At 39.9% G+C, this 13,372-nt stretch overlaps 1 protein-coding gene across 1 annotated transcript in view; it reads right to left on the bottom strand.

Moving 5' to 3' along the window:
• The window catches only part of LOC121925919 (deleted in malignant brain tumors 1 protein-like), a 123,206-nt gene that overhangs the window by 91,404 nt on the left and 18,430 nt on the right, over positions 1-13,372 (bottom strand). The window contains 6 exon segments of the mRNA XM_042458485.1: positions 1,359-1,382; positions 1,837-1,857; positions 4,751-5,059; positions 6,178-6,371; positions 8,229-8,384; positions 13,010-13,042. Of these exon segments, the coding sequence (XP_042314419.1) occupies positions 1,359-1,382; positions 1,837-1,857; positions 4,751-5,059; positions 6,178-6,371; positions 8,229-8,384; positions 13,010-13,042 (737 nt within the window).

The raw sequence follows: 13,372 nt of genomic DNA on the forward strand, positions 1-13,372 counted from the left end.
AGGACTGATATGAACACAACAATGAACCAACAAAAAAAAATCCTGATATAGGAACATTATTGCATAACAGTGTTAGTCTCTGTTTCATCCTGCCATTCCATTGCACGCCACTCCAAAATGTTTGAGCATGATGCTACATTGATACAAGCATCATGTCTGCATTTGGCTGTAACATTGTTGCTGAGGAAGTCATTAAGATAAAACCAAGATTATAAATTCCCTGGGTGGCCCATCTATGACCTATGAGTCTGTTGTTTATGACTACAACTATGACCATTGACTCTATGGTCTACACGTCCTTCAAATCAACAAGCCTGAAGTATAACTACAACATAGACCTACACCACTGCTGCTGATCTATGTTTCAGCACTTTGCCAACAGAAGAAAAAATAAGAACTTTTGGTGAGTTCCAGTGACATTGTTTCACTACAATACTGAAAATTAAGAACTCATCCATGAACTTTTAATGACATAATTTCTACTTTGTACATTGTATACCTGTCCACTGTTGTTCAGTAGGGCTGATTTGAAAACAGGGTAACATATATTTTAACAGAAGGAGTTGCCTTCTGGCTATTTTTCAATGTGGCTCTTAGGAAAACGAGGGAGGCTTACATACTAGTGGTTCTTTTTCTAAATGGCTATCAGATGGAGAAACACATCCCCATTTTCCAGACTTCTAAACTAATGCTGTCAGTTTGTGCCGTTTCAATGAAATCTCCACAGCAATAATGCAACAAAAAGGAACCATTTGACTCCCAGTGCACTAAAGCACTCCTAAGAGATAGCCATCCAAGCTCTCTTTAAAAACTTGCAGAGAAAGAAAGAGAAGTCACCATCTTTCAAGGCAGTCTATTCCATTCTTGAACAGCTCTTGCAGTAAAAAAAGTTAATGTTTAGGTGATATCTCTCTCTTTCCATTCTTTTCTTTTCTTTTTCCTTTTTCCTTCCTTCCTTCCTTCCTTTCTTTTTGTAATTTGAATCCATTGGTTTGTGTTCTATGTTTGGAGCAGTGGAAAATAAATTTGCCCCTATCTTCTACATCGCATGCCTTAAGACAGGGGTCGGCAACCTACGGCCTGCGGGCCGGATCTGGCCCGGCAAGGCCTTGGGACCAGCCCCAGCCTGGTCCTGCCGCCAACTGCCGCCCTCACGGCAGCTTCCATGCCACTCTGGGTGCCATTTTGAGTTCGGCCCCCCAGTTGTCTGAGGGACAGCAACTCGGCCCCCAGCTCAAAAAGGTTGCCTACTCTTGCCTTAAGATATTTAAAGATGGCTATTGTGTCATATCTTATTCCTCTCTAAGCTATTCACAACTTTCATATCTTCACATCTTTTGCAAACATGTTCCAATTACCTGTAAATGGTGGACGAGGAGGCACTGCAAATACAAAACAAAATATGTAAATTAAAAAAAAAATTCAGGCAGAGAGGTATGTGTGTGTAAAACATCCACCATATAATAAAAAGGAGTAAAAAGAAAGTGGTATAAAGAAACATATTAGGAGTAGCCATGTTAGCAATGTAGCAAAATACAATAAAATCCACAAAAGAATTATATCTGAAAGATTTTCCCAAATACGTCATCAACTACAATTTCTAAGTTCATATCAGAGGCAAAATCTCATTTGGGGATTCAGAACTATAGTTCTGAAGGAGGTAGGAAAAGCCTGCTTTTTGGTTTTAAATCATGGTGACATATATCACAGCAAGCCACAGAGAAAAATAATTCTTTTCATTGGAGAGAAGATGACAAAAGTCCTCTTCTGAATTGGGCCCCATTGTCCAAAGTATTACTGAATAACTTTAATCACTTTCATTAAATGGGCTCTTACCTCTAGTTGTAGTGAGTGCACCTGAAAATTTTTTAAAAAGAAAGAAAACCTTTAGTACTTCCCCAAAACATTTCATGATTTGATTGCAACTGTTTACATAGCATGCATTACCAAAGTGTGGTGGCTTCCCAACTCCAGGGGTTACTGGATGAAACGGATTATCTAGATCCATTTCAATCTGATTTCAGGCCTGGATATGGAACAGAGACAGCCTTGGTCAATTTGGTGGATAACCTTCACAGGGAACTGGACAGGGGGAGAGTGTCCCTTTTGATTCTCCTCGACCTTTCAGCAGCTTTCAAGGCCATTAACCATGGCATCCTTCTGGGCTGCCTCTCTGGGAAGGGACTGGGACTTCCTGGAAGGGAGAGCTCATAAGATGGTGCTGGGGGACTCCTGCTCTATCCCCTGGCCATTAGCCTGTGGGGTTCCTTGTGGTTCTGTGCTGTCCCCTATGCTATTTGACATATACATGAAACCACTGGGAAAGGTTGTCCGGAGTTTTGGGATGCGGTGTCATAATATGCAGATGACACTCAACTCTACCACTCCTTCCAACCTCAATCCAAGGAGGCTTTCCTGGTCCTAAACCATTGTCTATCATCAGTAATGGACTGGATGAGGGCAAACAAGTTGAAACGTAATTCAGACAAGACAGAGGTGCTCCTGGCCAGTTAGAAGGCAAATCGGGGAATAGAGATCCAGCCTGTGTTAGATGGAGTCACACTCCCCCTGAAGATACAGGTTTGCAATTTGGGGGTACTCTTGGACTCAGCTTTGAACTTGGAGGCCCAGGTCTCTGCTGTGACCAGGAGTGCTTTTGCACATTTAAAACTTGTGCACCAGCTGAGCCCATTCCTTGAGATGCCAGATTTGGTAACAGTGGTACATGCCTTGGTTACATCCCATTTGGACTACTGTAATGGGCTCTACATGGGGCTGCTTTTGAAGAGTGTTCGAAAAATTCAGTTGGTTCAAAGAGCTGCTGCCAGGCTGCTAACAGGGGCAGATTACAGAGACCACACAATGCCCCTGCTGAAACAGCTTCATTGGCTGCCAGTTTGTTTCTGGGCACAATTCAAGGTGCTGGTTATTACCTACAAAGCCCTATATGGCTCAGGTCCACACTATTTGGCAGACCATATCTCCTTATATGAACTGGCCTGGACTGAGATCCTCTGGAGAGGCCCTTTTCACCTTCCCAACACCAGCACAAACACGGTTGGTGGGGATGCAAGAGAGGGCCTTCTTGGTGGCTGCCTCTAGACTCTGGAACTCCCTTGCCCAGGGAGGTCAGAATGGCTCCCTCCTTGAAGGCCTTCCGCTGACAGGTTAAGACCTACCTGTTCACACAGGCTTCTAAGGAATTGCTATAAGGACAGGCTGGGATGTTGTACCATTTCAAAACATTTTGATACAGTTTCTGTTATATACAGAGTTTTTATCTTTTTAAAATGTGTTTTATACTGTTAATAACAATCTGTTGTAATATTGTAGTAATTTAATTCCTTTTTAATGTACTTTTTTCTACATTTTTAATTGTACTTTTTTAATGTTGTAAAGCTGCTCTGAGTCCCAGTTCTGGTAAAAGAGTGGGATACAAATAAATATAATAAATAAATAAAAATGCACTATTAAAAATCTTTTGAGTGTCCACACAGTCTCTGGGTTGAGATGAATATCAATCTTTAGCTAAGTCCATGAAGGTCAAAAGAGTGTAAAAATTACACATGCTTATGTTTTGCTTAGAAAGATGACCCTCCTAAGAGTGCTTTTCTTTTAAAACAAAGTCACCTGCATGTCTGTCAGAGAAATAGAGTGATCCCTGTGATACTGATCTCATTAACACAGAAAGGTGCTTCATATCCTGCATGTGCATTGGAATAGAAGTCTCATATCTACTGCCCAGTCATGACTGGTGTATTCTGTAACTTGATGCTGTCATGGTATTTTATGGACTGAAGGAAAAGATAGTGGGCTAGAGTTCAATAAAACTGGCGTTATCTCCTCTCAGGGAGCCACTTCCATTTGTACGTCAAAATGATGGCAGGCCTTGGTTACATCCGCTCAGTGAGAGAGAGGATGTTTTCATGCTTTGTACAAAAAAGATAAAGCCTTTCATTTCAATCCAGCACAGAAAACAAGTGAGCTGATAAAGTGGATTGGTATTCCTGCTACAGCAGACCAATCAGCTTCCATATTGGCACTGTAGAAATAATGCAGTTCAGCCCCACTTTAAGTGATGTAGCTGCATGGCAGTTAAAGTACACTATTTCTACAGTGTAGATGCGCTCCTAGAGAAAGGGGCAGAAACTCATTTAAGATAATAATGGAAGGTGAGTGAGCTAGCAAGCAAAGGAAAGACAGATTACCATTTACTACTAGCACGGAGAGAAATCTTGATTCCCAAACTTTGGTCCTCCAAGTGTTATGGACTCCCAGAAGCCTTAGCCAGCTTGGCCAGCAGTCAGGAATTATGGGAGCTGAAATCCAAAACATCTGGAGAACCAAAGACTGGGAACCAGTCATCCGGACCTTTGCTAAACATTTTCATGATGAAAACAAATGTCTCCTCCCCATCATGAAAATGTTTAGCAAAGGTCTAGATGAGTGGTTCCAAAACTTTGGTTCTCCAGATGTTTTGAACAACACTCATTTTCTTTGTTCCCTTTCCTTTTGTACCTGGACCTGGAAAACAAATACTGCCATTATTTATTGTTAGGGATGCACAACTTCACTAATATAATAAGGATATTGTTGGAGACTCTCTTAAAGAGAATTATTTAGCACATTCATAAGCTGGTGGTAGGAGAAACCAAGGAAAAATGAGGTTAAATGTGGACCCTGTAAAGTCAAAGCAACCAAATACAAATACAAAAATGTAAAAGATGTATACAACAAAATCAGAAAGTACCTGAACAAATGACACTGGCGTCTTCATGGTGGCCACAGTTATGGACTCCCCAGCCATTACTAGGGCATATCCAAAGGTACGGTTCATTACCACTACATCTAACATCATCAAGGAGAATGGGACCAGAGCCTTGACCAAAATATGCTGATCCTGGAGCTCTGATGGCTTCTCCACATCCAAGCTGCCTGCATACCACATCTGCATCATTTAAGTCCCATGAATCATCACAAACTGTCCCCCATGTTGAATTGATGTGTTCAATTTCAACACGGCCCTCACAGCCATTCAGCCCATTCACCAATCGGAGACCTTGGGAAAAACAAAACCAAACCAAAAGCATGTTGTTAGTTCACAAGCCTGAATTCAAGTCAATCAGGTAGAATTTTAAAAGTAATTAAAAGTAATTAATTTTAAAAGTCCCCAGTTTTAAAGGGATATTATAACATAAAGGTGGGATGGGCAAAGTGTGGCCTGTGGAGTACCCGTGGATACAAGGCAATTTCAGACCCCAAAGGACCTCCAACTGCAAATAATATTTTTGGGAATAAAGTTTATTTATTTATTTTAAAAAAAAGAATTAAAAATGCTTTTATCTCCTTCCACTTGTTTTCAAGTATAGAAGAGGCCATTTTAAAACAAGGAAGTGAACCTGATGTCAAAGTACAATGTATATCCTGGTTTTAAAAAGGGCTCTCCTGGGCATACAATAAATTAATACCTAGCTCAACTATCATCTTATTTTAGAGAGGCTTAAAAAATAAACAAACAGTTATATTTTAAAACACATTTGAAACATCATACAAAAGATAAAAGCACAGCACACCATTTTCAGACACTCTACTACCCCTGCCTAAATAAAAAGGTCTTCGTCTGCCTAAGGAAAGAAAACCAAGGCTTCATCCAGGAATAATTGGGTTTGACACCACTTTAACTGCGATGGTTCAATGTGATGGAATTCTGGGATGTGTAGCTTGATGTGGCACCAGAGCAAAGTTATCTGAACTCTGAAACCAGTGCCAGTCAACAGCCTACTGAAGTTGAATCTGCTGAATGATGTCTTCCATCCCCTGGCAATTTGTCATCCAGATATACAGACATAACTGTAATATTACAAATGTGATTGTGTGTGCTGTGAGCCTTCAAGTCAGTTTCAACTTATGGTGACTCTAAGGCAAACCTATCATGAAGTTTTCTTGGCAAGATTTGTTCAAAGGGGGTTTGCCATAGCCTTCCCCTGAAGGTGAGAACATATGACTTGAATAAGGTCACCCAGTAGGTTTCATGACCAAGTGGGAATTGAAACCTGGTCTCGACCCCTGTTGTCCAGAGTTGTAGTCCAGCACTTAGTCTGCTACACCATGCTTAGCTGAACTAAGTGTTCAAAATCCAAAGTCAATCTCTCTCTGTGTTTGTGTGTCTGTACTCACCAAATGAGCCCCGAAATGTAGAGTAGAAGGCTTGAAACCCCCCACTTGTTCCCGAGAAATCACTGTGAAACCGCACAGTGAGGACATTGGATGTGGAAAGAAATGTTCGGAAGGATCCAGAGCAAAAGCTGCCAAGGAGGCGCGAATTGTAGTACCCATCATATATTTCAACATAATCAAATGAACATTCTGTACTGGGATTAAAAAAGAAAACAAAACTGGTGTGATCATGCAATTCAAGACTGAAACTGAGTAGATTGCTTACTTACGGCAGGTATTTTGTGTGACAGTGGGCCATACAACGTTCTGTGGTATGAATATATATGAGGGGCCACCGCATGTTATAGATATCTCTTTTAATGGGCAGAGATTGAAGCCTTTGCAGTGCAACAGTGGAACATTTCATTCCTGCTAATACATCACCTACAGGGCTCCAGCAAAAATCCCAGAATGTTCTCAGGGCCAGGGTCAGTCCAAGACATTTTGGTTCCCAAGATATAGCTTACAGTTGTAAACTGCTTAGACACTGTTAGTTCAGTATGAAGCTGCATATAAATGAAGCTGTTTGTTGTTTGTTTGATATATCAGTAAATCATGCCTTCTACACATTTGTGTTAAGGTTTATGCTGCACAAGACCAGCCAAGTTATTTTGGCACTTTGGGCACAAAAATAACCTCTTCCCAGCCTTGGCACCAAAAACTGAGCAGTAATAAAAGTAAATTTGTGTTCCCTGTAATAGCACCCAAGACGTCCACCTGGGGAAGCAGCTTCTAACTCTTACCTAATGGCAGGTAATTGCAGCAGGTGGTTTACATGTCAAGGAAATGACATGGTAAATGCACTCTGGATTTCTGCTGATGTTTAGAGGAGTTCTCCAAGGAACTGAAACCATTTGGAAGGGAATGGTTCAACAACTGGATAGCTTGTTACATGTTTGGAAACATGGAAGCACTGTCCCACAGATGTGAGCAAACCAGATGCCACTGATGGCAAGGTGTAGCAGTCTCTCACGTCTCACATAGACACCAAAAATCAGGGAAGGCAAAGGAAACTTTATGCACATTTACACACATGGTCCTAAGCAGGAGAAGGCAAGTGTGGAGGGGGCAGAAGAATTTCCCCTCAGCAGGCTGCACTGTTATGCATACCAGAAGTCACATCACTTTCAGCTACCATTTTGGTTGGTTTTGGGGCTCTTTTCTTAGGGGAGGGACACTGAAGTGCTCTGGAGTGTGGGAAAAGTAAACTGCCACATTTTCAATGGTTTTGGGGACCAGTTTAACTGTTTTGGGGGCAAAAAAAGTCCAAAGATTGGTGTGATTTCTTTTGAAAAGGAGAGTTTAGGGGCTCTGAAATTTCAAGTCCCATCCTTTGGGATCCGAAAGGCTGCCTGCAGTCCACATGCTGCACCCTGTGCACCTCTCAGCTCAGCTCAGCTCATTTTAATCAATGAGATCAGTGTACATCTAAAAACCAATCCAGCCACCTCCATGGAATAAGTGAGTAGCATAGAAAGTACAATCAAGGAAAAACATGTCTCAGTTGCCCTGCTTCATTAGTAGCACATATTAAAAGATCTGTGGTCCCTGCTTGTAATCCAGTAACCTGAAATGAAGCTGTAATGGGAATTAGAGGAAGAAATGGTAATGATTATTGGAGGATGAAGTGATCATTTCTATCAGGTAATTTGGTTTGCCTTGGAAGCACCAAATGTGTTGCAGATATTCCACTTGTTCCACAGACACACTAGCACCAGGTATTGCTACTGATGGGTTAATCTGAGGGCCAGTGTGGTGTAGTGGTTGAAATATCAGACTTGAGGTTGGGAAGTCCAGGATCAGGTTTCCATTGACTCATAAAGCTGCCTGAGTGATAATGCACCAGTCTCTCCCTCTCTCTCAGTCTGATTTCAAGAGTGTTGTGAGGGCAAAGGGAGAAAGAGGAGAACTGTATATTCTGCCTTGAGTTTACTATAGGAAGGGTAGTGTAGAACTTTAATTAATTAATTAAAAAGATGTTTTGCTAGAGAAAGGCTCCTTTTTCTACTTACTCAATATTTGAAAATGTGAGATTGATTTGGAAACCACTCCAAGTTCTTATTGTCCATATGCAATTGGCATTGTCTGGATAATGTTGAGGATAGAAAGGAGAACTGAATGATCCTGTTGGCCATAGAAGTTCACCACCACAAGCATGAGATTCTGCAAAGCAAAAGATAATACTCTAAGACATGGTAATAGTAATGCAAACACATACAAATATTTTTTAAATCAACCCATCTGTAAATGCTGTATTGATCAATTAAATTGGGGGTCAAGTGCAATCACATAGAGAGGTAGCAGTCATATTACTCCTTCACAGATCATAGATCCAAAAAAATGGGTGAGGCTCAGAGCCAAACTTTCCATTTCAAATACTTGTATGCATGATACAATGAACAATTGGGCACACAAAATGAACAATTGGGCACACAAAAAACTTGTCTGCATTTTCTTCTGTCAAAATGCATCACTGAAGGATGGAATTGTGAGTAAAAATGCAGGTGGGGGGTGGGGAATGAGGTAGAGCTTAACCATCCATTCCTGATGGACTGTTTCCTCTGTCAAAATGCCCCTGGGCTTGAGCATCCAGAGTTTCTTTTAAAATAGATTAAGTATTGTTAATCGGTTTTATATCCAAATATAAAATATAAAATAATGAGTGAAGAAATGCACATCAGCAGTTTATTCAACCCAAGCTTATATCAAATCATATGGTTGAATGTTATCTGGTTACTTCATGTTCTACCTTCTGGTGGTTTAGAAATGCAATCGATACTTAAATAAACTTTTTTGGTGAACAAACATCTTTCCTTACTTCTCTAACAATAGGTGATCTTAGCAAATATACACTACTGTCCAGAAGTGGCTTATTACACTGTGATACAGTAGTAAAGTGACTGCCATGATGACAGGATGTCACAGCTGCATTTTAGATTTATGCAGAGTCACTGGATTCTCTGGGACTTAGACCTGTTCCAAAATATAAACTTCCAACAATGTAAGAAGCACTAGATTTGGGACTTAAAGGTATTTGACTATGTATTCTTCTAACAAGTGTATGGCCATCTATCTTTTTTTTAAAATCAGATTACAGCACATTCCATTTCAAATGTGTGAAATTAGCAATAGGCTTAGAAGGGTAACCATGTAATAATGGTCAGGCTTTTGAAAAACCTTGAGGAGAAGGGAATTAAATAGTCAGAAGCCAAGAATGACTTCTAATATACTCTTATAGGGCTGACTTTACAACCTCAAGAGGGCACTCCAGTCACCGTTTCTATATTCAAAATGATAGCTAAAGGATAAATTACGCCTACATAGCAAGTGACTGAATCCAATTTTCCCTTTTCTGTTTTTAAGTGGTGGGGGAGAGAGCCAGATTAGGACCAACACAGAAGTATAAACCTTCCAGGGTACTTGGAGGACCGCCTTTCCCCATACAGCCCGCCCCGCCCTCTCAGATCGGGGCGAAAAAGATCTATTAAGAGTTCCCAAGGCAAGGTTTGTGTGTTTGTCACAAAAGGCATTTTCCATCGTGGCCCCTCAGACCTGGAACTCTTTGCCCGACGAGCTCCGCTCAGCAACCTCTCTAGATCTTTTTAGGAAGAATCTGAAGACCTTTCTTTTCCGTCAAGCCTTCCCCCATGTGCCTTGATGTTATTCTTTCTCTCCCCTGTGCATTTTGTTCAATTCAGCTAATTTGTTATATAGGTTTTTAATTTGGTTTTAGATTGAATGATTGTATGGATTGTTTTTAGAATTTTTGTATTGTTTTTAAATGGTATGGGTGGGTTTTTGTATTGTTGGGCTATGGGTCATCACTTTGTATTGGTTTTGATGATGTTTTTGTAAACCGCTGTGATCTGCAAGGAATAGCGGTCTAGAAATAAAATTTCATTCATTCATTCATTCCCTCCAGCCATTATTTTCCTGTCAACATAGGGACAAAAGAAAGAAAAATAAATTCTTTAGTCTCTATCAAAACAGAGTGGATGAAAAGTACTTCTTGATTCTCTGAAATTCCAGGTGCAGTAATTTGATATTTTATTTAAATCATTAGCAAAACACTAATCACAACTTTTGATGCTATGGACCAAAAAAAGAGAAGATATTGCAAACTGATTGCATTTAGATTGCTCACACAATACTTTGACAAAAGTATATTAACAGAAGCAGCTTATTGTGTTGTATCCAGACTGAGCCATATTTGGAACAGATCTATTGAAATCAGTGGAGCATAAGTTAGGAGTTTATCACATTAAAAAAAAGTGACTTACTCCTTCCATTTTACAGTCGTTTACGGGATGCAGCCAGGAATTATTACAGGAAAAATGCCTCTGTTACCCCTGCCTGACTACATCCCACCTAAATCCTGGCTCCCAGCCACTGTTAGCCCACCACTTTTCAAAAATGGAAGCTCCTGACTTTGTAAATTGGCCAACTGAGCACAGCTGGGAGCCAAGATTTAGGTGGGATGTAGTTGGACGGCAGCATCAGCAACATTTTCTATGCAATAATTCCTAGCTGTATCCCATAAGCAACTGTAAAACAGAAGGGGTAAGTTGCTTTTTTAAAAAATGCGATTAACTCCTTAATCATATTTCACTTATTTCTGTGGCCTAAATCCAACTGTTAGTCCAGACAAGAGCTTCATAGGTCAACAATCACATACATTCCATTGATTCACTCCTAAGTAAACAAAGTAATTCCTAAGTAAACCAAGTTTGGGTCCAATTCAACAGATGGGTGAACACCATCAGTGGCTGAAATCTGAATGGTGCTCCCAGCCAGAATATTAAGTTAGTAACAAAATGGTATGTAAATTCCACTTATCAATCTAAGCTACTCTAATTTGGACTATTTACTGGATACACACCCATTTTATTATTATTTATAGTACACTGAATCCTTCAATTTTCAAGCTTGAATAAAAATTACAATAAACACACAAAACAAAATATTAAATCACAAACAATATGAACATGCATTATCAAAGGATAACAGAAACATAAAGATTTAAAATGCCAAGCAAGAAAAGAAATGTCATCAAAGCAGTAGACGTTTGCTGTACCTTAAGTGATGGGGGTATCTGAAAAATGGCCTTGTCCATGTGATACCACAATTATTGTTTTTACAAGCATCACTCATTCATTCTGAAGATTCAGTATTGAGCCATCATTTCTCAAATATACATAAATAACTTAGCACTAAACAAACAGCCACAATCCATACACCACACACATCACAAACATTCTCAAACTATCTGTAGTTGATGCAGTATCAGAAACAGATATACTGTACCTGCAAATTCATCATAAATATGTTGGAGGCATTTTAGTTTAAGGCAAGTAAATATATTTATAAACTATCCAGCATATATAAATAGGAACTGGGACAAGAGAGATGGGGAGATTCTGAACATCAAGGAGAATTATGTGAGAGAAAAAGTATGAGAAATGCTAGGGAGAAAATAGCAAAACATAGTCCAAGGACTGTTTTCTGAAGACTCCTGCTCTTCCAGAATTTCTATTGCTGGCTATAGCTAAGCTATATGTGAATGTAAAATCATTTCCTCCTTCTTCCCAGGGTTGAAAACAGTGACAGGATTGCACTGCTTAAGCACACTAATGGGAACTCTGGTGATGGCAAAACTCTGGTGAACAGGCATTATGCACAAAAAGAGAACTTTTAGCACAGGTAACATCCAGTCCTGCTTCTTTGTATCTAAAATATCTAAATATTTCAGATCCACTTTTCCATTATGAACACTCAAAGCAACTTATGACATAAATGCACTGTATCATACTATATTTGAGTGTGCGTGTGTGTGTGCACGTGCATTTTAACCCCGTTGTTTAGTCTTGACTAGAATAAACCAATTGACTCAACTGTTGAATGGTGAGTCAACAATATAAATCCCACCGATTAGAATTAATGATAGCATTTGTGTGTATTTACACAGAAACACATATATTTGTGTGTATCTGTGTGCAGAATGTGCTTATGTGTGTGCATGAGTGAGTGAGTGAGTGAGTGAGTGTACATTGTGAATAATAATAGGCAAACAATAATAAAAGCCAATAACCAGGACCAAATTACAATTTAACAATGAACGTTCATAGCTAGACGCAAAAGCATATAGGAAGGTCATATTGCTAACACTTGACAATTTAGGATTACAGATGGAAATAACCAATTTGGGGGGTGGGGGGGGGAGAGACTACTGCTTCCCTGTTTGAGAAGTCAGTGCATTAACTGCAGTTCTTCAACTGAGAATGAAAAAATATAGACCTCCACATAATTCACTGAGGGAGAGAGGATCCATCAAGAGGGTGGCTCCTGTCTCAAAGCTTGACTCCTCCATATTCAACTCCTCTACATCTCCCATCCACTGAGTACCAATTAAGCAAATCCTTCGTTGCTCAACATGAAATTGTAGTGTTGCCCACACAGTGCAGAAACCATTAGTCATAACCTTCCCCATTTTGCAAATATAGGCAAATCCACCATTGAAGGCAAGGTGCACCATTCACCATTCACTCATAACCTTGCCTTCCCCTCTTAGTGGGACTGGAAACAGGCCATACAGCCAGTTTAGACTGAAATCCCTCTCATTTCTCACTAAGAAATAAGACTCCTGATTAGTGTTGTATTTCATTATTTTATTTGTCATCAAGAGATCTGCTGACTAGAGTTTAAGAAGACCACCTCTGGGAAGGTGCAGCTGAGGCTTCAGTACAAGAAGAATATAAAAATTAGCAGGACTCTCCCAGGATATTTTCGTGCCTTAGGTGAAGAAGAAGAAGGAACTCTACTATTTCCCCTACAGAAGCCAATTGGACTGAGAGATGAAAATTATTTCAGTTCCGGTGATGAGACATCATCCTCCGTGTCATCTGAAGACAACAGGTTAAATTAAGGCATTCAGTGCAGATTGCATGAAATATGCAATTCTGTCTTTAACAATGTAGGAACCCTGCCACACTACCTAGTAGCAACTACTTGAAACAACTGCTTTGGTCTAGTTAATGGCAGCAAAATTTTGCAGGCTGAAGCATTTACTTTAAATCACTCGCTCAACAGGAATTATCAGTTGCAGATGTTGACCATTAATGTTTACTGCCCCGTAATGATTAGTTTCCTATACAATATT

This window comes from Sceloporus undulatus, chromosome 3, assembly GCF_019175285.1.
Source record: "Sceloporus undulatus isolate JIND9_A2432 ecotype Alabama chromosome 3, SceUnd_v1.1, whole genome shotgun sequence".
Taxonomy (NCBI): domain Eukaryota; kingdom Metazoa; phylum Chordata; class Lepidosauria; order Squamata; family Phrynosomatidae; genus Sceloporus; species Sceloporus undulatus.